This window comes from Peromyscus leucopus, chromosome 1, assembly GCF_004664715.2.
Source record: "Peromyscus leucopus breed LL Stock chromosome 1, UCI_PerLeu_2.1, whole genome shotgun sequence".
NCBI lineage: Eukaryota > Metazoa > Chordata > Mammalia > Rodentia > Cricetidae > Peromyscus > Peromyscus leucopus.
Genome location: NC_051063.1, coordinates 73580672 through 73608629, shown reverse-complemented (window position 1 = coordinate 73608629; position 27958 = coordinate 73580672). Strand labels below are relative to the sequence as shown.

Below are 27958 nucleotides of genomic sequence, written 5' to 3'. Positions count from 1 at the left end.
GGAAGGTTTCTGGCTTCTTTGTTCGGAACTCGGGGCATGATTGAGTCCCTGGGGGAATCATTTAGCCTTTCAAGTCTTCAATCTTACCTGAAAAATAGGGAGTTGAACCAAGAGGAGTTTCGCTATTTATCACCACATCTTTTTTTTATGTCATCAGCTTACTGGGATGGAACAGAGTTTGCTGATCGGCTCTTTATGTTGTAGGGTCTTGTAGGGTCTGAGGATTCCAGCTGGGACACTAAAGTATTTCTCATGGGAGGCGCCTTTCTGCTGCCCCTTGGTGGGAGGGACCCTCTGGGACCTGGTCACAGTTGAGACTTAATATGGGGGGCGGGGGACATGCTTTGAGCGGAGTTGCATCTGGGTTTTTTTTTTTTTTTTTTTTTTTTTTTTTTTAAGTATTCTTACTAGAAAAGGAATTGTGCACAAGAGAACAACCCAGATGTAGATTAGAGCTTTATCAGCTGAATCAGTGACTCCTCCTTTCCCCAAGGTCAACAGCACTCCACCCACCAGTCTTGGGGGTGTGTTGGAGTGGGCAAGAGGGTAATTCAGGTGGGACGTGCCCAAATCGCTTAATTCTCTGGGCTTCCAATACAAGATTTATGTGTTCATTGTTGGCCTGTAAGTGCGCCAGGCATAGAGACCCCCCTTCCAAGGTCACAGTTGCTCTTCCAAATGATTCTTAGACTCATCTCTATCCCAAGAAAGTCACTGAGATCCTCACGTGAGAGCTCAGAGACGAAAATTTTGTTTGAGATAGGGACCTGGTTGATTTGCCCAAGTGTTGGGATTGCAGGCGGGGGGCTGAGCGCTTCTGTGTGGTAAAGACACATTCTCTAACAACTCAGGATGAACAACAACAACAACCAAAACAGCAACAACAACAACAAAAATACAAACCGTACAAAGCCAGGCTGCTGCTGCACGCTCCCGGCAATCCTTCCAGCTACCAACCCACACTACGGAAACAACTTTAAAAAAAAAGAAGCGTCAGGAAGGTTTATGCTGTCAATTGCCTCGGCTTTTTGCTTTTCTTACGTAAAACTAGGTCTGGGCGCTGGGTTTCTGCCAGCCCCGCCGCCGACGCTGCCTTCCCACGGTGGGGGTCAGATTCACGGCCACAGTCCCCCATGCTGGCCACTGCTCCATTCTAGCTGTGACAAGGGGTCTATGTGACCGCCCTCCGCGCTGGACGACCTGCGGGAACTTTCCCAGGCGATCGCACGAGGCTGGGCAGGTTTCTTTCTGTTGAGTATTTATTACTTTGGTTTTGAAGCCTAGATTGGGAAACTGAGCCTGGCCAGAGGGTGGAGTCGCGCGCTGCCCCGCCTCGTCCCCGCGGGCGGTCCCCGATCGGCCCCCCTCCTAGGAGCCGTGCCCGTCCCCCCGGCGCCTCGTCACCGCCGCTAGGCCAATGGGCTGGGCCGCACGGCCGCGCGCACTCACACCCGCTGTCCCTAAGACCCCGACACGCCGTCCCCAGCGCGGTTCTTCGGCTCTGGTCCCGCCCGCAGCCGTCGGAGTCGCCATGCAGTCCCCACGCACCGCGCTCTTGTCTCTAGTGCTGCTGCTGCTGGCGGCGCCCTCCTTGGCGCTGCCGTCCAGGACCGGCCGCTCGGCCTCGGCTGCCACCGTCTGCCCGGAGCGTTGCGATCCCACACGCTGCGCCCCACCGCCCACGGACTGTGAGGGCGGCCGCGTCCGGGACGCGTGCGGCTGCTGCGAGGTGTGCGGCGGGATTGAGGGTGCAGCATGCGGCTTGCAGGAGGGTCCCTGCGGCGAGGGGCTGCAGTGCGTGGTGCCCTTCGGGGTGCCCGCCTCGGCCACAGTACGACGGCGCGCTCAGGCCGGCGTGTGCGTGTGTGCCAGCAGCGAGCCGGTGTGCGGCAGCGACGCCAAGACCTACACCAACTTGTGCCAGCTGCGCGCCGCCAGCCGCCGCTCCGAGAAGCTTCGCCAGCCGCCGGTCATCGTCCTGCATCGCGGCGCCTGCGGCCAAGGTATCCGCCCCACCCTGCGCTGCTCTCCTGGGTGGCTTCTCACCCTCGCCCTCCCAACCCGGCCTGTCTGGGCCAAGGGACGGCAAAGAACTGTGTGGTGTTCTGGGTATCCAGTCAGGGGGGAGAGGGACAGGACTCTGGGTGGCTGTGTTTCATGGGCTCCCTTGGACCCAATTTCTGCGTCCAGCATCGGGTAAGCAGGTGCTTTGCACGCTTTGGTCCTCTCCTGGGTGACCCCGCAGGCCGTTGGGTAGGGCCGCACAACACCTGGATCTTAGCATGTTGATACACGTAGCTTTGGGACCCCAAGAACTCCTGTCTGTCGCCTTCCCTTCCTTCTCCTCTGCTGCTGCTTTCTTTCTTGTTGGAATTAGCCAGGCAGTATTTTTCTCGTAGATCCCCTTAGTGAAAAACTTTCACTTTGGAGAGTTGGGAAGAGGGAACAGCGCTGCCCAAGTCAGCCCGCACTTCCCTCCCCTGGTCTCGTAAGCAAAAACCGGCTTAGAACCCCACCCCGACACTCTTGCTTCCATTGGTTTGAGTTAACTTTACAAAAAACAAAGCCTCACAACTCGTTCTTTGGTTCTTTTGAATGAGCTCAGCCAGGTAGTGGATCACAAAATTTGCCGAGGTAGAGGAGAGAGGCCCGCTAGGGATGATGAAAAATGCCCCCCTTCCCCCGCTCCTTATGTGACCTTTCTGTACCAACAAGAGCTGGAGTGGCAGGGAGGTGGTGATGGGGTGAAGGAGGTTGGGGAAGTGCCCAGCTTCCTGCCGGACCTTCCTGAGAAATGCTTTGGTTAAATGCAGAGATAGGCTGTGGAAAAACAGTAAGTCCAGCCTGGCCACTCCAGCGGTGTGGGGACCGGCCAGCTGGGCCGGGTAGTGCACTTGGCTTCAGTTATAGGGCTCCTGCCCAAACCTAGCACCTCCTCCCTCTGGGCACGTGGTGGGGAGGATAGGAAAGCACAGGACAGAGGGATTTGATCTAGATTTTTCTTCATAGGAATATGGTCCCGTATGACCACTTTGGAGTTGGCAAAATTTAACTCACATAGTCAGGAAGGTATTAGAGTGGTTGGTGTAGGAAGAGGTGGATGCTTGTTTATATTTTTACCACCAGAGCACAGGGCTGGACTCAGCCCCAGGAACTCAGCCTCATTAGAGAGAGGAAAGTTTTTCCAGAGAGGACTGATCCAGAGGGCTTCCTAACCGGCACGGTGAGGAGGCATACCCACTGAGCCCCAGCCCATGTGGCAGGTGAGTTACCTTTGGACGGTATTTGATCTCACAGCCTCTAGAGGAGGAAGTTTGTGTCATCATTCTTGTCTTACACAAAGCAGAACTGAGGTTGAATAATTTGATCAAGGTCACTCAGCTGGAACTGGAACCCAGGCAGCCTCATTCAGATCAAGCCAGAGCTTGACCCCAAGGTTGTAGGCAAGAGGCTTCCAAGGGACTGGAATGGCCGTCTCACCCTGGGGAGACGTGGGAAACGGTGCAGCTGAGGAGTGGATACTTCTTTGAAGTGGAGGATAGATTGATGTTGCAGGAGACAACTAGAGATGTTCAGAAGTCATCCGGACTCTGATGTGGCTCAGAGTTCCCTGGGGAGGCAGGTGTGTCAGACGAGCGGATGTTCTTGAATAGTCTTTTTTTTTTTTTTTTTTTGTTTTTTTCGAGACAGGGTTTCTCTGTAGCTTTGGTGCCTTTCCTGGAACTCACTCTGTAGACCAGGCTGGCCTCAAACTCACAGAGGTGCGCCTGGGAATAAAGGCCAGCGCCACCACCGCCTGGCTTGAATAGTTCTTGAGTAGGTGATGCTCGGAGGAGGGCTGTTCTAGTACTAACCTAGAGGAGGAGTGTAGAAGGGAGGGAGGGAGTCTGGGTTACTTCTTCAAGGACCCGAGTGTGTGGCGGTGACATTAAAAAAAAAGCACGTTTTGGTGAAAAACCCATCACCTGTTACTGTTTGTAGCTTCACTTCGTGGGGACCCCCGAGTTACTGACACCATGTGAAGCTGAGTCAGTTAAGGCCTGGAGTTCGCAGAGTCCAAATCCTTGGCTGGTTGAGTTGTCCCGGGAAGCCAGGTCCCTCATTAGCCCAGGCCCCCAGTGGCCCCTCTTTGTGGAGACAGCCAGGGAAGAATGAGTTTGGTGGCTTTGGAAGGGAGTGGAGAGCTGCAGGCCAGCCATCCTTCTGTAAATACTTGTTGCTCTGTATTACGTCTAACATAATATGTCTGCCTACCTGGTACTTAGGCACTGGTAGTTATGCGGGTGGATGGATAGAGAGATAGGAGATGCTTGGCACACACAGCTGGCCCCATAGCTTTGCTTTGCCTTTAATTCCCAGCTGTGTCCTGACCTATCTCCAGGACCAGACTCTGGGAGCCAGCTACCTTCATTCAGCCGCATCCTGGTTCCAGCTTTCAGCAGCTGGTGCCCAGGGCAGCTAGCTCATTTGATGTCACAACTGAATAAGGAGAATTGGCTGCCTGCTCCAGTGTGAACGGTAGATGGGAGTGCTGTTGTAGCTGGGTGGACGCAGAGGCCTTTTTGGAGAAGTACCACTGAGTAGAAGATGAGGGGAGGCGCTGTGAGAACATGTTGGGGTCAGAGAGGTTCTGTGAGGCAGGATCCAGGAAGAAAGCTCAGGAGCCAGGTGGGGATCTGGGGGGAGGAGATGTCCCAGGCATTGCTTTGGGAGTCATGGTAGCGCTTTGGATGGAGCAAATGCCATCATGCCAAATGAAACTCTTGTTTTTAAGTCCGTTAATGAAAACATCAGAGAACATCTCTTGCTTTGGAAATAGAGACAAATTACCAGTGCTGCGGCGTTTGGCTGAGAGGTATGCAAGTATACAGAGGACAAGTGTCCGTTGTTATGGACCAGGAATGTGCAAAAAGAAAGTGAGAATAAGGGGTTGGAGATTTAGCTCAGTGGTAGAGTGCTTGCCTAGCAAGCGCAAGGCCCTGGGTTCGGTCCTCAGCTCCGACCTGGTTTGCCGGGCGGTGGTGGCGCACGCCTTTAATCCTAGCACTTGGGAGGCAGAGGCAGGCGGATCTCTGTGAGTTCGAGGCCAGCCTGGACTACCAAGTGAGTGCCAGGAAAGGCGCAAAGCTACACAGAGAAACCCTGTCTCCAAAAACCAAAAAAAAAAAAAGAAAGTGAGAATAAATAAATAAATGGGTGTGCTGGTTCACGCCTGTGATTCCAGCAAGAGTTCCAAGGGTTCGAGGCCACTTTGGGGCAACAGACCCTGTGTCAAATTAAAAAAAAAAGTTTTGATCAATATAAGGTAGCAGCAACAGGGTGCTGTACAATTCATATGTCTGTACCAGGCATCTATTTACCAAGCCTTTGGTCCTCCCAACACTGCCTGTGTTGTCATTCCCCTGGTACAGGTGACCATCACACAGCAGCACCTTGACCATGCGTGGATCCGGAGCCCATTCATAACCACCACTCCGTGCTGCTGACAGAGCAACGGAGATTATAAACCAGATCCAGCTAAGTAGCAGCTCATAGCTGAAATAAACAGTGCTCCTGATGGCCATGGCTGTGGGATAATGAGGGATGGATCTTTCCTTCCATGGGCACCGGAGTCAGGGCAAGGTTACTGGCCAAGGAGGAGTGCAGTGTAAGAGGGGTTGGTTGTAGTAAAGATGTGTCTCCGAGCCAGAGTCCCAGACTGTAAACCGTTCTTGGGCAAGAAAGGGACATTCCAAAAGACCAACCACAGTGTGAGGTGCTGCAGATGTCTGCTAAAGAGCCAGGAAAAGACTCCCCCGAGAGGAGAAACCTAGTCCCTCCATTCCTCCTGTTATACACTCCAGGAAAGGCCAAACATCCAAGACACCCCAAAGGGACAAGCCTAGAGCTTTCCAAGCCTCAGGTGGGGGCAGAGAAGGCCTGGAAGGGGAAAGCTGCAGCTTTTCAGAAGCTCTTACTCCTGGCCTCACTGCAGAGCCTCTCTGAAGGCAGAGGCCACAGAACAGAATTCTTGGAGGCACGAACTATTTGTAAAACTGACTTTATTTAGGTGGCTCTTTTATGTGAGCCTTGAGCAGGTTTTCACCGTGAGCTTTAGTGTCTGGCCTTGCTGGACCGCAGAGATACAAGAAATAGCCCAAAGTCCCTGCCTGAGGGAGCTCACAGTGAACACAGTGGGGATAAAGACAGCCCTCCACTACTGGAGGTTGTTTCCTTTTGTCTACTGCAAGTTCGCTAGAATCATTTCTGTCTGCTATTGGCAATTGGATGTACCTCTTGTCACTTAAAAAAATATGCATACAGGGTGGGGACTAGGCTTCATCTTAGGGCAGGGTTGGTAGAAAGACTGTGTGGGATTCTGTCACCTGAAACTGTCTTCCTAGCCTTTGTACAGCTTTTCTCCTGGGCTGGTGTCTTCCCTTATTGCCCGATGGATGGTTTGCTAAAGTGTTAAATTAGTAAGGCTTGATAAAATTAGTAAGTTCACAGGATCAAAAGCCAGGCATTTGGTTTACTTTATCCCATCCCAGGGAGCAATAAATAGATTGCCTTGGAACTTAAAACCACGATTGGTCCGGGATGGCAGGGCTGTGAGCTAGCTGGCCAGATGCCTCAGCACGGCGGGCCCAATTCTGAGTTGGTTCGGAGCTGGGTGATGCTGGACAAATTTCGTGCCTTGGATTCAGACATCAGACTTTCCATGAGCTTACGTTTCTCACGAACAAATAGCTCTGGCCCTGCGTGTTGTGAGGGAGTGGTCACGCTTGGCAGTGATTTGAGGAAGCGCTGAGTACCGACCCCTGGCTCCGGCCTGTGTGGGTCCAGACCTGACCAGTACCAGCCCCTTCAGGACCACAGCCATGAAGGGCCTGGATCCATGGCTTCTGAGATCCCGTTGAGCTAGAATGGCTTACAGGTCTTATAAGGAAACAGGTCTGTGAAGAGATTGTGGTCCTGTATCTATTTCAAAGGTTTGGATGCTCTGAGAGATGCCTTTTGCTGTCCCTTATATTATGACGGGAAAAGCCGAGGTTGGCACTGAATGGATGCCCCCATCTTGTGCTTAGTACCTTCATGTCAGCTTTCTGCCAGCTCATGAATATTTCCTGGAGATGATGGGAGTTACATGCCCACTCCCTAGAACCAATGCCAGAGAGTCTGGTAATTCTTTGTTCTTTTTCCGTGACTTTGAGCCCTGCCTCTTGGTCCTTAAGGTTGAGATCCCCGCTGAGTTATTTCTTTTGCTTTTCCACTTTCTCTGCCATTAGAAAAGGAAAATGCTTCTAACAGAGAAACCGAGAGAGCAGTAGACATTCTGAATACTTTCCCTAAAGGTTCTCAGGAACAGCTGGAAAGTTGGTGTGATTCGGTTCTGTTAAACGACGGGTGTCTAGAACCACAGGGGAGCGTTAGTCAAGACAGCGTGCTTCAGAAACAGACATAAGCGGTAATGATGAGGGATGTGTATGGTGCGGTCAGTGATGTAAATTCTAAATTCATCCAGTGCCTTTACTGAACAACTACTGTGTATGCAGAAGTATACAAAATAAAGGGAACGAGAGGTCAGTTTGGCTGGCCTTTCTTATTGAGCAGCTTTTACGATGGCTGCCTGACTGTGGGCTAGGCTTCTTTCTGAGCTTTCCTTTCTGGATGTGGGATGGGTGTCCTCACCAGTAAAACCATAATAGAAACAAGATTGTTTGCCCACAGCTCTTGGAGCTGTCAGTATGCAAGGACATTGTTTCATGAAGCGTTTGTCATCATCTGGTGCCCTTCTAGATAGAACTCATTCCTGTCAGCTGTAATGATAACCATTGACGTCATCGTCAAAGCTCCAATGAGGTAGTCATCTCAGAGGTAAAGTCTAGAATGTCTTTGACCCATGGTGCTGCGAGCCACGGAAATATGAAGCAGGAATGAAGAAGCAGAGCTCTTCCAGAGGAAAAAGCCACAAGCCTCAGGGAGTCTGGGTGGTATTATCCGGTACCTGCAATGATTTTCTTGTGTGCCATGGCAGCTTTCCCAATTGATTCTTTTCCTAAGAACTTCTAAACAGTGTGGACTGATCCTTTCTTGGGCATATACAACTAAGGTATTTGGATACAGTCATACAGGCAAGGCTTCCTGCTTCTTCTTTTTAGCATTAGAATTCAGACGTCTGCCTTCTGCAATTATCTCCTTTAGCAAGCACACAGAGCCAGGGCCAGCTCTGGGCAAAAGCATCCAAGGACAAACAGCAGACAGAATAAGCTCCCCAGACCACCTGCTAGGTAAATATCCATACGGAGACACCGCCTAGGCCAGGCTTCTTGTGCAAATTAAGCTCAGACTCCCCTTTCTCTCACAGCCCAAGTGGCACCCTCGAGCAGCTTACTTAGAACAAAAGGGTTTTTACATACCAGGTGCATCAAGCTATGAGGCGGGCTTCCTAGCTACCCAGCAGACTTACCCTGCCCGACCAGAAATCGGCAGGGCCTGAATATGGACACGGGTCATGGGGTGGGGGTGGGGTGGGATCAGGGGGAGGTGGGAACGGGATGGAAAGAACTTAGAACTGTGAGAGGACAGGAGAAGGGACAGAGAGGAGCTAAGTATGAGAACAGAACTGAAGCTGTGTAGACAGACTTGTGTCTCAGAAGAATAAAGTGAATGGACCTAAGAGCGTCGTGTAAGTAGATTCATTTGATATCCCTCAGATTAGTAACCCCCGCCACTCATGGGAGAAATCTCCTCAGGGCAGGCTCCTGAGGGGAATTGGATACCATGGGACACTTTGGGCTGGTGAGTGGGTGGGTTATGAAGGATGCACAGAGAAGGGGTGATGGAAGCATGTGTCCTGAGGCTGACACGGAGTTTACCAGATCGGAAAGGTTCTCTGGGCTGAGGGAGTCAAGTACCACTTTCCCATACCCTCTGATGGCCCCAGGCATTACCTGATTGATCTTTTGCAAAGTATGCAGCTTCCTTTGAATTACGAGCTGCATGTATGGGAACCCCCCCCCTCTGTGTGTGTGTGTGTGTGTGTGTGTAGACCAGTGGTCCATCCTCAATCACACTCCACCTTGTATTTAAGGATGGAGTATCTCCCTGAACCTGGAGCTCATAGACTCAGCTAGACTGCCTGGCCAGCGAGCCCCATGGACCCCCAGTGCTGGGGTGACAGAGGTGTGCCACTGTGTCTGGCTTTGTCACCTGGGTGCAGGGCATGGAACTGGGACCTCATGCTTGTGCTCCAGTTTACTGACCTGGGCATTTCCCCAGCCCTCAGGACATAGTCTTTACACGCATTGTCTCCTTTGCCCTTCATGGAGCCGGTGACATGCAGGACATGACAGTTGATCGGCATTCCAGGTCCTTCTTGGATCTGGCCTGGTTTTGTTTTTATGTTCTGGAAATCCTCATAGGGAAAAATGTGTCATGTCTTAAAAAAAGAGGGGGAAAAAATAACCCGAACAGTTTGGGAGTTTACAAATGCCCTATTATTTTGATTGCTAGGACAATTTGTTGACTTAGCATATTTCATAAATGATCCTGTACAGCATTGCTTGGCAGCAGCTGCTCCCTAGCCACGGGACCGTCACATCTGTGCACTGAATTCTCTGGGGGCTGGTGTCGTGGTTGGAACTTCTGATAATTCCCAAATTCGAATAAGCCATGTCTTCATGAGTCAGAGCCTTGTGCAATTTTTCAGACCTCAGGAACGTCTTCTCCCCTGGTTGTGCAATAAGCTCTCTAGATGCTGGGCTGCGTGTGCAGTGAGCCGTGTTTGTCTCGGCGTGGATGAGATGTAGAATTCCCTTCCACACAGTCTTGGGCAAGACGCTACCTGATCATCCAGCACCGTGGCACCTCACGCCCTGTGACTGGAGATGAGTTCTCTCTTTGGTGCCGGTACTCAAAGTGAGGGTCATCACTCTGTGTGGACAGATGGACGCGGAGTGCTGCTCTTTGGGGCTGCCTCAGTAGATGGCTGCCCACAGATGTGGGTGAGGGAGGGCTCATCCAAATCCAGCAGTTACAGCTGCTGCTTTCACACACACACACACACACACACACACACACACACACACACACACACACACACACACACGGTGAGCTACCTGCAAGTGGAACATGATATTCTTGGGCCAGGATGGGGGAAATGTCACCAACACCACGGTGACCTAAAAAGTGACCACTACTGTTCTAATTGTGTAACAGGCCCTGTCTTCTTGTTCCTTCATGGACACCCAGGAAGACAGTGGCCTTAAACCCTGCCACCTAGCTGAGGAAACAGAAGAGGCTCCAAGAGATTTCATTCACCCAGGGCCACCCAGGAAGGAGCAGAGAGCCTGGATTTGAACTTGGCTCTGCTTCACTACCAAGCTGTTTGGGGGACTTCCTTGACTTAAGTGTGTTGTTTAAGAGCATGCTGATTAATCTTTAAATATTTGGAGCCTTTTCCAGCCTCTTCCCTTTTATGACTTTCTAGTTTAGTTCCATTGTGGTCTGAGAACATGCTTTGGGATTTCTGTTCTCTTGAGTTCATTAGAGTGTCTTTTCTGGCCTTGAATGTGGTCAGCCTTGGTAACTGCTCCACATGGGCTCGAAGAGCATGTGTTCAGCTGGTGTTGGCTGGAATCTTCCAGAGATATCTTCCAGCTATCAGTTAGATGGAGCGTGTTGGCAGTGCTGTTCAGGTCAACCGGACACTGATGTTGTACCGCCGCTGGCGGGGTCTGAAAGTGGGATGGATGCTGAAGCGCCCTCAGCTGCAGTCTCTATTCTGGGACTCCGTTCTAGAAAACTGGATCTCCCGAGGCCCCACCTCCACCCCTGGATGAGTTACTGACTCTGTGTGTTCTGTTTCCTGATGTGTTGCACAAGGACAAAGATACTGCCTGGGGGACGCAGCAGGATACTGTGAGGTCAGATAAACTAACGAGATAGTGACAGGGCTTTGTCAACCAGGAATACAAATGGTTGATATGAGATCTGGGCTGCTAGTCAGCAGTTTCAGACTCTTCCAGATCTCCTGCTAGGAAAAAAAGGAAACAAACAAACAAACAAAAAACCACCAAGACAGAGTCAGAAAAGATGAAAAAGTAAGGTGCATGCTTACTGGGTCTCTTCTGGCCATGGTCATTGTCAGGAAATACCCGAGACTGGGTACTTTACAAAGAAGATAGGTTTATTCTACTCACTTTTCCAGAGGTTCAGGCATACGCTTGACTCTGGTAGAGGCGCCATGGTGGGGGCACCATAATGGTGGGAGTCATGAGAGAGATCATGAGACACTGGAGAGATCATGAGACAACGTGGAAGTCAGAGAGAGACCAACAGAGGCCAGGCTTGTTCTGCCAAAACAACCCTCTTGTAGGAACTAACCAGGAACCCAGGAGAACTGCCTTAACTCCCCCTAAGGGCCAGTCCCCCAGACCCCGGTCATCTAGTTGTCCTGCCTCTTAAAGGTCCCACACTATCTCCTCACAGCACCACCCAGAGGACATGTTCAAGCCACAGCGGCTTATCATTGCCAGCATGGGGATCTGCTGTGCTTTCCGCTACACATCTCTAGCCACACCAGCTCCTCATGTTCATGTTTCCTTGGCTCTTGTGGACCAAGACACGGCCTTGTGGAGATACCAGAGGCTGGCCAAAGCCACCAGCTGATTGTAGGGAAGACAGTCTCCCAGAGCATGCAGCCTGGAGCTGAAAGGTGCTGCAGACCCTATAGTCCAGTTCTTCACTTCAGAGATGGGGAAACTGAGGCACCTAAAGGGAACTCGATTCTCACAAGCTGTGCTATTAGACTTACTAGGGTCAGAGCCTGGGCCCTGGCAGCCCTAACGACCTAGATTCTGCTGCATGCCCTCAATAGGTCAAAAAAGTCACAATTAATAGTGAAAAGCAGAAGTAAGATATTCAATATGGCCACATTGGGAAGAGAGACAAAACAGTCCCAGTGACCCTTCTAAGTTTATGTCTGACGTGAGATCAGATTTAAATAGAGGGCAAGAGGGAGACAGCTCATGCAGTCCAGGTCACGGTGTGGTCCCACCCATCACTGACCCATCACGGTCTCAGCTCCAGTCTCTCTTGCAGGATGCTCTGACATGTCAGAGTTGTGCGAAATTTCTTTGCTGAAGACAAGTTCCTCCTCTGTCTGGCACCAGGCTTCTCTGTACCCCATCTTCCAGCGTGAGATTCCTGGGAAAATTCTAACTCCTTGGGGGCCATCCTTTCAATAGTCTTATAGTCAAAGGTGGGGACACAAGAGTCTCTTTAGAATATCGTCCTGTCGGGGGCAGGAGGATGGCTCAGTAGTGTCAACTGCCCTTGCTGAGGACCCAAGTTGGGTTATCACTATGCTGGGTGACTCACAACTGCCTGCAACTCCAGTCTGGGTGATCCAACACCCTCTTCTGGCCTTCACATGCACAAACCCATACATACACACATAACTAAAAGTAAAAAATAAAATCTTTTAAAAAATGTCTTCATCTGTCAGAACAGTTATGGTAACCATTGTGTATCTATGAGCTTGTTGGTGGGGGCTGATGCTATGAACCTGTCTCAGCCCTCTCCTTCCTCTGGAGCACTTGGAGGAGGCTGGGGTCCACATGAGGCATTTCCCCTGGGGTCTGAGAAACAGTGGCTGTTTTCACTTAGTCTCACTTTTCAAAATGTCACTGAAGAGATTTTTTTTCTCCCTCTCCTTAAAGAGAGACTATAAAGCAACCCGTGTGGTAACTGGTTTCTCCCCTGAAGCATTTTGAGGTCCTTGAATGCTAATTACAGTGCACTTGCCTCAGGGAAAAAGCTGCGTAAATATCATAGTGAATGAATCAGGGCTCAGCGGCCTCAGTGTCTTAACCTGGGGTTTGAGCTTCTTCAGGATGAGCCTGCTTTCCCCTCGGCCCACAGACTTGGGTCTTTGCTCCGTGTGGTTTAGCCATGGTGGGAATCCATCTAGACGTCTGATGATGATCCATTGTACTCTATCAGCTTTTGAAAATCAGAAGCATAAACACATCAAAATCCACAAGGAAAGAGATTCATGTTCCTGCAATCACCAGGGAACACAAGCTTGACCCCCTCCTGCCCTCAGGGGGCAATGGTTGTTTTCACTTCTAGGATGGACACTTTATGTTCTTGGGTGTTTTCCTGCGTTGAATTCTTTTAGGATACATGGTAACAAATACGGTACCTGGAGAGGAGGGCATGGGTGTGCTGTAGCCCATGGTGTTTATTGTCAAACTCTTTCTCCAAAGGGTTGCTATAGTATTTTGTCACCAATGATGGAATTTCTTTTTTCTTCTTTTTCAATGTGTATTGTGGGAGAGTATGAATGTATGTGTCTGGGGGTGCATGTTGGCATACCTATTTGTGGTGATCCAGAATCAGGGGGTCAACCTCTGGTGTCCTTCCTAGGTGCTGTCTACCTTGTTTTTGTGAGACTTGAGTCTCATTGGCCTAGAGCTTGCCATGTAGGCTTGATTGGCTGGTCAGTGAGCCCCTGGGGTCCACTTATTTGATCCTCCCAGGACAGGGATTACAAGCACCCACCACCAGGGTTCTTGTGGATTCCGGGGCTTGAACTCAGGTCCTGCCTGCTTGTGTGGTAAGCACTTCACTGACTGAGATATCGTCCCAGCCCAGCTATGGAATGTCAACCTCTCAAGTCACGGAAAGTCAACAAGAAATTCCCTCAAAGGAAATCTTCACGATAAATGGCAGACGTTGGTTCAGAGCCAGCTATACCGCTCAGTGGGCAGGTTTTCCTGTTGCCTGTCGGGTACCTTCAAGTTCATCTCCTGTAAGGGGAAGCGGGGTTGGGGTGGAGTGAGCACTTCAGAAATTTGGATTGACCTGGGATAGGTGAGTTGCGATCACAGACCATCTAGGCTGAAAGGGCTTGGGACTGTCACATCAGTCAGTCATCCGGCTCATCACTTGTGTTTTTGGGTGAGGAGGCTGGAGCAAGTGAAGGGTCCAAAGGTCCAAGGGCATTAGCCCAGTATATGACAGAGAATGCAAGCCCCTGGATGCCTAGCTCTGGGCTTACTACATGGAACCTTCCAGGTGCCAGCTCTTTCCAGGATATGGATTAAGGCCAGACTGACTGTTTCTGTTTTGAAAATTGAAGAATGTGTTTATTCAAATGTTTTAGACATATGTAGGAGTGTAATATGAGCCACATAAATTCAGTTTTCTAGTTTGAGAGTTCTATTTAAAAAAAATAAAAATAGGACATTATTTGCATTTTAATGGCAACATTTTCAAGACATAATTCACATACACGGTTTTTATATGTCCTTAGAGCTGTGGACTTATCACCCCTAATTCCAGAACTGTTGGGTGTTCTATGTAACAAGAGTCGGTTGAAGAAAGAAGTCACTCCAAGATGAAATTTTAAGGCCTATGTGGCAGCAGGAAGGTCCAGCCTCTGATGGACTGAACCCTGAACAGCTGCACAAAGGCACGTTTATTGAGAGTTACACAAAGTTGTTTTTTGGGTAAAGTATTTCCTCACACCAAGGTCCCTAATCTAATCTAGATGTCTCTCTGAAGGAAGCATCACAGGCCCTCATGACTTGACTCCTTTATGGTGTGTCGTTTGCAATACACAGTAACCCAAGAGCCTCAGGTGTGCTGGGGTCATCTTGTGACCAGAGAGTCATGGGATGGCTGCAACACCCTTCAGTAAAACAATTCTACAAATCACAGAAAACAATCACTGTTTTCTACAGAGAGTCTTTCTTGTTTACCACGATGATTCTTCAAGGTCCAAGTACTTGTAGAAAACAGCTATTCATCCTAATGTCTACCACAGATACAGCGACCCTGCTAAATTCCTACAACACAGAGCATTCTCATCAGCTCTAAAATAAGCGCAGCAGTCATCAGTGGTCACCCCAGACTTCCCTTTGCCTGGCTCTAGCCAGCCACCGGCCTACTTCCTGTCTCTGAGAATTCCCTTTCTTAAGATGTGTCCTATAAGTGGTCCTATAACATGGTCCGCTGGGACTGACGTCTAGCAGTTGGCATCATGTTATCATTTTATGACGGATAAAAAAAAATCTTCCCATTGTGTGGTTATGGGAAGCCATCTCTCCCTGCTGGGGACACATAAATCCCAGCCCTGACAGTCTAAACTGCTCAGGCAGTATTAATGTATTCGTGGTTGTTTGGGAGGAGACTGGTACCTGAACCACAGGAAGCCAGAATTATAAGGTTGAGAATCCAACATTGAAAAGATCAGGAAATGTACCTTTCAGATTTATTAGGTCATAAAACTTTCTTTGTAGGTATAGAATGGATGGCAGAAATGGTCTAGCCTCTTCCCTCATCTGACAGACAAGGTAACTGAGGCCTAGAAAGAGGAAGTGCCTTGTTTCTGGACCCAGGCCCCCTTTCCACTTCTTGCTTGAGACATTTCCTTCTGGTGTATGGTTCAGGTTTATAAGCCTCCCTTGCTGTTGGGCTTGTCCATGGGAACAGCAGCTCATTGGCAAGTGGGCATTGGTGCATCTCGGGCCTCTTCTTGGAGGCAGGACTTTTCCCATCTCTTGGCTCTAGCCTCAGCTCTCTGGCCTCTAGACTCCCTGGGCCCCACCTCCCAGCCCTGCCCTGGAGGTTGGAGTTTCAGGAACTGAACAGCCAGGCAGCCCCAGACAAAACAACCAGAGGAATCATAGCAGGAAGACAGCTCAGTCAGGACAAGCATGAAGGTCAGGGCTAGAGCCAGATGCTTATCAGGGAAAGTGGATGGAGGTGGTGTGGACTGAACTGTCTGTCAGCTGTCTCCCTGCAGTTATAATAGACACATGCTGGCCATTCAGAGACATCTCCAAAAGACAATCAACCCCAAGCATTCACCACGGGCATGCGAACAAGGTTCCCATCATTTTCTTATTTCTTACCCTTGAGACTGAAAGTAATTTTTCAATGAAAGTGTCATTCAACGTCGATACACGCTTCTGTAAAAGGCACCTTTTCCCAGGAAAGCCAAAGCTACAGAACTAGGTTGAGCTTGTGAGTCACAGCACAATTAGGGGCTGCAGGCCAGCTGGCCGGGTGCCCCCAGTTGGGGGAGACAGCCTTAGGCTTGTTTGGGTGACCCGGCCCCCTTTACTTCACCTGCTGTGCGTCTGGACACCGGGCACTGCGGCCTCACCCTGGCCCCTGCAGACAGTCTCTTACACCACCCCCAGCCATCACAGCCTGAGGTCTGGCATAGGGCAAGCTTTTCCCACGTGGAGCCGTCTGGGAGACTGTACCGGAAAGAGGGGCTGCCAATGCTTGGAAGTGCCAGTGTGGGCTGGAAATCAAGGCCAGGCTCCCTGGCTCCACCTCCTCTTCCTTCTTTATTCATTAGGAGGAAAGAAAGAGGTCACAGGAAACTCTCAGGAATTTTATGCAAAAGACAGGGGCAGAGCCCACCTTTTTTTGGTGGGGGGGCACAGATAAGGTCTCGTATATCCAGGTTGTCCTTGAATTCACTACCTATTTAAGGATGACCTTGAATTTTTGATCCTCCTGCATCCACCTCCTGAGTGGTAGGATTACAGATCCTCTCCTATTGGGGATTGAACTTGGGGCTTTGTGTATACTAAGATGCTCTGCCAACAGCCACATCCCTAGTGCCCTCATCTCCAGTTTTTAACCATAAGAAATAACTGAACCAGGCGTGGTTGCACACGTATGTCACCCTAGTATTCGGGAAGCAGAGGCAAGAGTATTGCCACAAATCAGCCTGGACTACATAGTGAGACCTTGAGTGTCCTCCCACCCCATCCCACCCCACCCCCCCAAAAGGGGGAAAAAGAAGATGGCTCAGTGGACAAAATCCTCATTGCATGAGCTTCACCCCTGGGACACCAAGGAGCGTGTCTCCACTGTTTCCTTCTTGTGTCTATCTGCAGGCGATACCGGATGAGGATGGCACAGGGTTTTGTTTTCGGGTTAATCTTAGACCTCCCGCCAGTTGTCCTTGCTGCTGCTCAGCCTCTGCCCTTTGTGCATCTTTTCTCCGCCCAGGCCCGCCTCCTCTTGCCTGTAGCCCATGTTCAACACCCCGGACTTTACAGTCACAGCCCCACTCAGAAAAGGGGTTCTGGTTTCCTGGAATGTGTTTCTCTGCCTTCTCCCCTCAGTCCCAGCATTCACTGGAGCCGTGCTGACTGAAGCTGGCACTGGAATTTAACACAGTGGGGCATACAGAACACAGCCATCCAGACTGAGTTGGAGGCTTGTGAACCTGGTGGGACGTCTTTGCAGCGATTGCTGAGTTATACTTTTTCTTATTCTTCTTACTCCAGGCACATCTGCTTATAACAGGAAGCCCCATTTCCAACTCGCTTTATACCTCATCAAGCCTACAGATTTCCCTGACCCTCAGAGAAAGCAGTCCGAGTTCACTGTCAGAGGAGGAGCCCTGCAAGTTCCCCTTGGGCCCACGCCTCTTTCCTCGGCGCTTTCCAACCCTCCTCCCCACTCTGCTCATCTGGACTTTTGCCTTTGGCCTCCCAGGCCATTCTCCAATTCAGCAAGGACTCTCACAAAGGGAGCTTTTCTTGGGGACAAATCGTCTGTTCCCCTCCATGATTGTACTGCACACTCCTCCCCATGTGTTCCCCTTCCTGATTTTGCAGCACGTGCCCCCCCTCCCCCCCAGCTGCTGGTTCTGGTTCTGTCTCAACATGCTACTCAAACCTGCCTTGGGTCTCAGTTGCCTGTATTTCCACCCTGACAAGGAAGGTCCCAAGGTGTGGACTCAGTGTGCTGTGTGAGGATGTCAAGGTGTGGACTCTGTGCTGTGTGAGGATGTCACGGTGTGGACTCTGTGTACTCTGTGAGGATGTCACGGTGTGGACTCAGTGCTGTGTGAGGATGTCATGGTGTGGACTCTGTGCTGTGTGAGGATGTCACGGTGTGGACTCTGTGTGCTCTGTGAGGATGTCAAGGTGTGGACTCTGTGTGCTGTGTGAGGATGTCAAGGTGTGGACTCAGTGTGCTGTGTGAGGATGTCAAGGTGTGGACTCTGTGTGCTGTGTGAGGATGTCAAGGTGTGGACTCTGTGTGCTGTGTGAGGATGTCACGGTGTGGACTCAGTGCTGTGTGAGGATGTCACAGTGTGGACTCTCTGCTGTGTGAGGATGTCACGGTGTGGACTCAGTGCTGTGTGAGGATGTCACGGTGTGGACTCTGTGCTGTGTGAGGATGTCGAGGTGTGGACTCAGTGTGCTGTGTGAGGATTGTCACAGTGTGGACTCTGTACTGTGTGAGGATGTCGAGGTGTGGACTCAGTGTGTTGCGTAAGGATGTTCGGGGTGGGGGGGCACTGTCTTCTTCCTTCAGCGACTGGCTGGTTCCGGCAATTGGCGTTGCTGATGTCACCCTGCAGGTTGCTCCTTCTTGCTGGCCTGTGTGTCTCATTCAGTGCTCGTCCCCCCAGCAGAGAAGTGTGTTGAGCAGTCAAGTGCTTGCCAGGCAGGCCTGAAGACCTGAGCTGACTCTCAGCACCTACGTAAACCGCCAGGCGGGGTGTCATGCTTGTAACCCCAGCCCTGGGGAGGTGGAGACAGGCCAAGCCGGCCAACCGAGCAAAAACGGCAAGCCCCAGGTCCCAGTGAGAGACCCCATCTCAAAACAAACAAACACAAACAAGATGATGGCTGTTCTGAAGGATAACATCCGTGGCTTCCCTCTAGCCCCGGTGCACATGTATCCGTGTGCGTGTGCAGGCTAACAGAGTGGGGGGGGAGGGGAGGGGTGAGCAGGCAGTTCACGTGTGAGGGCTGTGGCTTGAGCTGGGATGCTGGGGGCTTGGCTGAAGTTGCACTCCAGCCCCCAGCTGCCCTCTTCTGCCCTGGAGTCCCGCACAGATGCTACCCTGTGATTGGTGCAGGTGGGACCACTTGCAGATGGGCCCCTGGAGTGGGGGGAGTTTTTCTCCTGGGCCTACGTTGACTTAGTAGCTAGCTCTTTGTAGTTACTTGTCATTAGGTCGTGCTTCAGACTCACCCAAATATCAAATACAGCACAGGACTCTGGGGCAGCCCGAGGATGAAGAAGAGGACATGTTCCATGTGTACCCACTTGGCTGGAGATTCTCAGCAGGGCCATCTGATCTGTCTGCATTTAAGATCTGCTGGCATTTGAAGGCTGCAGCCCCAGAGGCTGGACCTCCCATGGTGACTGGTGACTGTTTCGAAGGTGATGGTGACAGCTGAGGAGTGTGTCCTACCCCTTCACACACTGGACCTTTCCCAGAGATCACTCCTGGTTTCCTCCACACCCGCAGGGGGCTCGCTGTGTTTGTCTGCGTTATTTCTAATTGCTTTGCCAGTGGGAGAATGCTTACTTGTGTCTGTGGGAGCCCGGGGAAGATTTTTTTCTAGACTCCTGGGCAGGACTTCAGGCTCACAGCAGCCAAAGTTGCAAGAGGCAGTCTCCTGGATAATGCCTTCTGGACCTCAGGCGGTCGAGGGATCAGGGTGGTCAAGGTCCTTCCAGTGTCACTGGCCCTTCCTCTCCGACTTCTGTCCAAGGCATTCTAGTGCCTTGAAATGACTTGTATTACTTGGCCAGGCCTATATGGCCGAAGGAAGTCAATCTGAACTTAAAATACCAGAGAGGAAGACATATTGTCCCTTCATGGGCCTGCCCAGTCCCTTTCATCCCCTTGGCCTCCTGCTGAGCAGGCCCTGGTGTGACCCTTGTGTGTTTTTCCTCTTTCTTCACACCTCTCCTTTCCTTGAGTCTTGGTTTCTGTCGTAAATGACCCACATTTGAAGTCTTTCAGATATGAATTCAGGTATAACTGCCTGTGTTACTATTGGAGTTGAAGAAATTAGGGGCGGGGGATTGATTTGAGAGCTAGTAGGTTCCATAGAGGCAGGACTCTTTCTCTGTGAAGTAGAGGAGCCCCAGCCTGAGGAGGGGGTCTGCCTGTGGTTCTATAGCTTGCCTCTGTCTGTGGGCACTTCCTGACATTGCAGATCACCAAGGACAAGGAAGGCTCCTCGTCTCCCAGCAGATGTGAGCCCCTGTAGACGGTCAGTGGGCTTCCTTGGCTCCACAGAGTGGGCCAGACCTCTAGAAACCCTAGCATGGCTTTCAAAGTCAGAAGAACTTGAAATCCTGACAGACTGACGCCTTTGGGCATGGACCCATCTAGTCACACAGGGTGCCGTAGCTACAGTCAGAAGGGTTCCACCTGTTCTAATGCTCTGCAGTCGCTGCCTTGAGATTCTCAGTCTTTTGAACAAAAGCTTCATTTTCATTTTGCCCTGGGCCCTGTAGATGATGTAGTGTTGAATGTAGGACAGGGCATTAAAATGCCAAGGATTTGATCAATCTGTACTTGCAGCTGATTTGAATTTGGGGGACAGGCCGTTCCCTGGGAATAAAGGAGGATTCATTTCTTTTCCCTCGAATACACTGTGTTCTGTTTCCCAAATTAGCTGTACGTATCAACTCTGCAGAGAAATTAGATGGCGGGATTGTTCTTGCTGGAAGTGAAGGTTGGCCTGCTGGATTTGCACCCTGGCCCGGATCTTCCAGTTCAGAAGTGTGAATTGGCTTCCCACAGTGGTGTGGGCTGGAAGAGGTTGAAAGAGCTGGGCCTAGGGATGGAGGCTGTGAATGTAGAATGCAGAGATCAATCAGGGAGTCTCTGTGCATGGTTCAGTCTCCTGCTTTGCTTCCCTCCAGCTCTGAGGCTTTTTGGGGGGAGGTGGGGAGCAGGGACTGGGTTTCCTGTAGCACAGGCTGGCCTGGAACTTGATAGGCATCAAGGATGACCTTAGATTTCTGATCCTCCTGTCCTCATCTTCTGAGTATCGGGATTACAGGTGTGGTTCCACCACGCCTGGATTACTGTGTGGTACTGGGGACCCAAGCTATGGCTTCCTGCATACTAGGCAAACACTCTTAGCCGTTGAACGACATCCTTAACCCAGTTCTGGGGCTTCGAGCAACACACTTTCCTTCTGTATAGATTCAGGCATAAGAGCCACCCTGCAGGCTTTGAAGAAAAACTAGAGGAAACATCTGTGTCTAGCATTGTGCTTAAGCACATAGTCTTATTGGCTAGTAATGCCTAGTATTTTACTGCCAATATTGAAGGCTGGGTGGGATTTGACTAGCTGTAGGGAAGAATAAAGTATTCCAGGCAGGAAGCAAAACGGGTGTGAGTACAGAGGGCTGGAGTGGAGCCCCGCGTTTGGGGGACTGAGAGGGAGGAGACTAACATTCTTAGAAGATCCGGAAACACAGGCAGAGCCCCTTGGAGCTGTGAGGCACTGGCCCCCAGTGTTGGCAAAGCAAGAGCTAGCCGATGATGGCAGAGGCCTTGGCTTTGGGCACTCGTGCCTCTCTGTGTCGTATGTCACTCGGGGTAGCTGCTGTGTGACAGAAGGACAGAGCCTGTGACATCTTTGTTAGGTTTTTGTCACTGTGACAGAATACTTACTACGAACAACTCGAGGGAGGAGAGTGGTTTTTGTTCTGTCGTTTTTTTAGACAAGATCTTAGGAATCTCAAGCTGGCATTGAACTCAGTATTGTAGCCAAGGATGACTTTGAGTTTCTGGTCCTCTGGCCTGCCTGGAATGCTACCAGCAACTGCACCCGGTAACCTAGGGCTCACTTCATGGTGGACAAGAAGTCTGCTGACTGAGTTACATCCCCAATGCCAAGGGAGGAAAGATTTGTGGTGAACTGGCTCTGTCTCAGTGGGCTTGTGAGACACTTGCAGGAAGGGGATGGGGGAGAGAAGGAGGCGGGAGGGAGGGGGCAGGGGAAGAACTGGAGACCTAAAGATGCACCCCAGTGGCCTCCTTTCAGCCAGGTCCCATCTCCTGCTATCCCTCAATGATGTCACCACACGATTACTTCATCAGTGGGTCAGCCCATTGGTGAAGTCAAAGTCTTTTAGTGACTGGATCCATCACCAGTTGGAGACCAAACCAACCTTCCTTCAGCATATGAGCCTTGAGGGCAACACTTTGTGTCCAACCCATAATACTCAAGCCGCTGCAGCAGATGAACTGTTTTACCTCTACACACGTTCCACATGTTAATGCTTTGCTGTAGCCCTTGCACTGGGGGCTGCCAGGACCTCTTGTCCATGGGGCCTTGTTTGGGAGATTTCATTGTGTCTTCTCTGCTCTGCCTTTCACACCGGGTGGAGGGATTCAGTGGTATTGGAAGTTCCCAAACTTTCCTGGCTTGTGACCTCAGTGAATTTGAACTGTGTGTTCCTCTCCTTCCTAGAAGACAGTATGTCACAGTAATTTTTTTTATGGCATTCCCAGGCCAAAATTATACCAAAGAGTTCCATATCCAAACAACTAATTAGTAGTCATTAGGGAAAAAACAATTACCTTTCGTTTCACAGTCACCACGGTTTCCTATGAAGGGGACATATGTACCTCTTGATGACTCTTCAGGTATCCACTTAGACGAACCAGAGTTAGCTGAGGGAGTCTCACTTGGGGGATTGCTAATCAAATGGCTCTGTGGGGCGTTTTCTTGATTGCTAATTGATAGAGGGGGCCCCAGCCCACTACAGGCAGTACCATTCCTAGGCAAGGGGTCCTGGACTGTGTAAGGAAGCTAGCTAGGGAAGCCAAGTGGAAGCTAGGGAGAGCACGCCAGGAAGCAGTCATTCCTCCATGGTTTCCTCCAGAGTTCCTGCCCTGATTTCCCTGAGTGGTGGATTGTAACTGTAAGATGAAAGAACCCATTTTCTCCTCAAGTTGCTTTTGGTTGTGGTATTTATAACAACAACAAAAACAACGGGAAAGCAAATGAGACTAGTGCCCCTTGACCTTTCCAGTATTATAGTCAGGACTGCTTCCACAGTTGTCAATGTTGAGTAATTTCTCTGCACTCTGTTCCTTTTATCAAAGCAACTGCCAGTGGCCTCACCTTGTGGGGATAGGGAATCATCCCAGGAATGTGGTAACACACAGTTTATAAGATGTCCTAGATAACTGCTGTCACCAGGAAGGGGGAGTATCCCATGGATTTGCCATATGCTCTGGGGCGCCTTGTAACAGATATGAGAATCATGGCGTTGAGCTCATCATGACCTTCTCTATGACTCCATTCTCATCTCCGCATGGCGTTCCTACTTTAGAGGTGAAGGAAACACAGATTTTCATTCATCTAAACCACATACCTCCTGTGTGTGTATTGTTTTGAGAGCTACTAAAAAGAAACAAGCAAAAAAGTCCGTCTGTGATTTCTTTTTTTTCATTTTTACTGTAACCAGTTTTCGTAAACATGATCATGCATGATCATGTATGATGTCAGATAGTCAGCTTTGTGTTTGTGTGTCTTCAGGCTTCTCATCCATGGATTCAGTGGGCCACACAACGGCTCTCTCTGGGTATCAGTCAGCTATCGTCAATTTATTTACCTTTTCTTTATTTAGAGATGGAGCCAAGTGGGCCAAGGGCTGCTGAGGCTGAATAGGAGCTTGAAGTCCTCAACGCCCAGCTTCCAGCTCTAGAATGGTTAGGGTTACAGACCGTGACTCTGCCCTCCCTCGTCAGGCAGTGCTGAGGATGGAGCTGAAAGCCTCTGGTGGCTAGCCCTGCCTTCTACCCACTGAGCTACATTACCATGGTGATGTCATCGTCATCTGTCACTTAACTGTCTGCCATCTATCATTTATATGTTCCCCCACACTGTGTGTGTGTGTGTATATATATGTATAGTTTTCTTGTATGCATACACTATATATAGTTAATGGAAATATCTATGTATATTTAGTTTTCTTACATGCACAGAAGAAACTTATCTGTACTGGCCATGTGTAGGCTTCCACCTTGTGAAACTTTCTTAAGCAGTAGGATAGTGACCATTTACATGATATTTACGCCATATTGGCTACGTTTAGATATCTAGAACCCACTTACCATGCGTGGGAGGATGTGTAAGTTCCATGAAACACACCATGCCCTTTACTTAAGGAACATAAGCATCTGCTGAGGCTCTTGGAACCCGTCCCCCATCAGGCTGAGGGTCAGTTTCTGAACTTGGGGGACCTGTTCTTTTCAGTAAGCATTCTGTAACGGGTATGGAAGCTTCTCCAAACTGTGTTTCTCTCCTTCCTCATAGAAGGAAGTTGCTGAAAGTAGTTGATACTCCCCCTTTCCCCCAAAGGAAACAAAAAGAAAAACTAGACTGAAAAAGGCTAGAGCATGCCTTTAACCCCAGCACTCCAGAGGCAGAGGCAGGCATAGTTCTGTGAGTTGGAGGCCAGCCTGGTCTACACAGTGAGTTCCAGGACAACCAGGCCTGTGCTATGTACCTTGAGTCAAAAACATAAAGAAATAAATGAAAGTGGTTAATACACACTCTCAATAAACCTCCAGAGATGATGGGTTTGACATTTATGAAGTGGTGTGCCTAATAGTTTATAAAGGAGAGAGACAGGTCATTTGCTTTCTTGGGACTGAATCCTGGCAGCCATGAGCTCATAAAGTTATAAGAAATTGTTGGCTTTACTTAATGGGCCATTTGTTGTGTTAAAATCAGTAATACTAAATATTTATTAGCTAAGTGGAAAGATTTATCTCTGTAAGTTGCTGTGACTCATCTTTCCGCTTGCTAATCCTGGTTATTTAGAATTTTCTGTTTAAAAATGAAGTCCTATTGTAAGTCATTCAGGTTTTCTGTCCGGAGGCTCACTATGTACGTTAGAGGCCTTTACTGCTGACATACATTTCAGAAGTAGGTTATCAGTTTCTACCAAGACTCCTGAGATTTTTCCGTGGGAAGTGTGTTTTAGTCTGTACATCCTCCTGGGGAGAATTGAAAATGTAGCAACTTTTGAGTCTCCAAACTGCAAGTCTGGTATTTCTCTGCATTTATTTAGGTCTTATTTAATTTGTTTTGACACTCTTTTGGAGCATTCAATGAACAGTTCTTGGACAACCTTGGTTAAATATTTTCCCAAGGATTTTAATTCTTTTGATGTCACTATGATATTTTAAAGATTTTTGTTGCGATTATTTATTGCTAAATATACAAAATCTAATGAATCTGTTTTCTTTTGGCACTGAAACTCACTTACCCTGTTATTTTATTTATATATTCCTAAAACTTTTCTAGAGGGACCATCATGTCATTTGCAAATAAATGCAATTTTTATGTCTTCCTTTCCAAACTCCATGCCTTTTGTTTTTTCCTCTCTTGCTTCACTGTAGGGGCATCCCCCGGTTCCAGCTTTCTGCTCTGTGTAGCCATGGAACCGTTAGGAAGGGCCTGCCTCGGCCCCTAGACTTCTCTCCTCCTAACTTCTAGACTAAGGGAACATTGCAGAAAGAGCGTGGGGTCATCATCCTCAGGGGGTGCTGGGCTTGCTGCCTTCTGGTGGGTCGCTCCTTTGGGGTGGAAAGACCACCTGGGTTGCAGTTTGGGCTAGAGCATGTATGACCCAACCGCTGGCCCTCTTCCATCAAGCTGTGTAAGCTGTGTGAGCTGGGAAAGGCCCAGGCTATGATCCCAGGTCACCCTTCAGACCAGTGCAGGAGTGGCCACTAGGACTGACACTGTTGAGCTCCAGGACCCACAGAGTGTTCGCATAGGTTACACCTCTGCTTCCCTCCTAACCCTCTTCTTCCATTCATGTCCAAAGTGCTCACATCTGCCCAGAGCCTCCTGAACAGCCATTCTCTTCTTAAGCTCTGTTCTGTGGCTTCATCAAGCGCTTCCTGGGCAGGGGTCATACATTCTCATTCTGTGAAGCAAACACTGAGCTCTGTGCTCTTAGGGTCACTTTTTTGTTTTTCTCTGATAAGATACTGAGCATGGTGATGTGACTGAGGCCACACAGTAGCGGCTGTGGTGCCCAGAACCATCAATGACCACTAGAGTGCAGAGCTAGTGTTTGGCATTCTTCCCGATGAGGGGTCTAGATGCAGCGACCTCCAGCCCTCTGCATTCCCAGGGAGAGCAGGTTTTGGCAGAGCCATCCTGGCTTCACCTATAGGGGGTGTCTGTCTGAGTTGACCATTTCATTTCACAAGGGGGTCGGAGGACTGTCGTGGAGACCAGAACAGCAGGGCCACCAGGGTGTCTGTAGACACAAGGAGGCAGCATCAGCAGCAGCAGCTCCCTCCAGTTGAATGAGAGAGAAATGGGGCTGGGGTGGGGGGTAACCACCCTGCTTTACATATGAAGGTGCTCTGACACGGCAGGTACAGAAGGTGGGTTGAGGTCTCTTCTCCTTGGGTTGACGTCTCTTCTCCTTGATCTCTTCTCCTTGGGTTGATGTCTCTTCTCCTTGGGTTGAGGTCTCTTCTCCTTGGGTTGATGTTCCTTCTCCTTGATGTCTTCTTAAGTTGATGTCTCTTCTCCTTGGGTTGACGTTTTGTCCATCTTTGAGCGGTTGTGGGTCCTCCTGTGTTTAGCTGCTTCTGTTCAGTTTCTACATGGATGTCGACCAAGCGACAGTAATGGAAGTCAGCAGCTGGCTTGTCATTGTCTATCTCTCCTCTCTCTCCGCTCCTTCTGTCTCATCTACAGAATGGGAGAGCCCTGCACCCATTCCCAGAGCCACAGGCTCTTTGTCTTGATGCTTCCCATCAGGCTGCATGTTCTAGTCATGAACCATCAGGACCAAACCACACACACACACACACACACACACAATTCATCCTGGCGGCAACAGTCCTATTTTATTGGTGAGAAAATGGAGGCTACCCTGTAGACTTAGGATGGGTCTCAGGTCTTCATGTGCCTAAGCTAGATCCTTCTTGTAGCTTTTCTGGTGGACAGACCTTGGAGCCACTTGCCCTGCTCTTCGTGAGAAAGGCACCTGCTTCTTGTTTGAGCCTGAAAAACCCATATTTATGTTCATATTTATGTGGGCAGATTGTCTTATACCTAATATGGCACATCAGAAAGGAGAAGCGAGTTAATTATTCTTCAAGGCAGGAGTCCCACAGCTGTGCTTCTGGTGGTTTTGGAATACCACGTGCCCTCTGGTTGCTGGCCAGCTGGAGTTAAACCTCTACTTGGTCCTTGCCCAGGAAGCTGGTCCCAGGAAGCCCAGATGCACTTGTTTACAGCTGTCTTCAGTGATGTTTGCCAGACTCTGTTCAGAAGGAATGTGAATGTTCTACTCCCATAGTTCCATCTTCTATTTGGGTGTTCAGGGGACACGACAGCTAATCACAACTACATAGAGACCAGGGAGAGGAACTGTGGTAGTTTAAATAAGGATTCCCCCCCCCCACACACACACCACCACCACCACCACCACCACCACCTCAGCACTCGGTTCCCCGTTGGTGGCACTGCTCAGGAAGGTCTTGGTGGTTCAGCCTTGCTGGAGGAAGTACGTCACTGGGGATGGGCTTTGAGATTAAAAGCCTCTCACCACTTCCAGTTTTTTCTCTCTCTCTGGTTTATGCTCGTGGTTGAGGATGTGAGCTCTGGGCTTCCTGGTCCTGCCACCCAGTCCATGATGGGCTCTCATCTTCCTGGAATGTAACTCCTAATAAACACTTCCTTTCATAAGGTGCCTTCATCATGGTAACTGATGAGAAGCAGATCCATGTGATGGCGGCCATTGTGAAGTGGAAAACCTGTGTATTTGATGAAACCATGGAGTTGCGGGGGAGTGGGTGGCGCTTCCCAGACGTTCCTGTTGTTTATGTTCATTATTAAGACCATTTGGTATTCATGGGGAAATCCTTGCCTCAGTTTCCCCAAATATAGTATGGTAACAATACTTATTTTCAAAGTCCCTAAGAAAATAGAAAGTTAAAAGGCTTTGAAAGCAGACGTATTAAGATGCTTCTGTCATGAATTTGTCAAGTTAGTTTATTTCCCTAGAAGATGTAGTCCTTTTCCTGAACCTGAGAACATCACACCGTGGGAAGAGAGATCAGATTTCTTGTCTGTGTTCAGCAGCTTAGGGAGGGGAACCAGGCTGAGGGGGAACAAGAGAG

The 27958-nt window shown here is 49.7% G+C and overlaps 1 protein-coding gene across 1 annotated transcript in view; it reads left to right on the top strand.

The window, feature by feature from the left end:
* The first annotated feature begins 1433 nt into the window (after positions 1–1433).
* Positions 1434–27958, top strand: part of Htra1 (HtrA serine peptidase 1) — a 51366-nt gene continuing 24841 nt past the window's right edge. Inside the window, exon 1 of the mRNA XM_028868377.2 lies at positions 1434–2003. Coding sequence (XP_028724210.1) covers positions 1532–2003 — 472 coding nt within the window. The 5' untranslated portion in view covers positions 1434–1531. The remainder of the gene's footprint in view (positions 2004–27958) is intronic.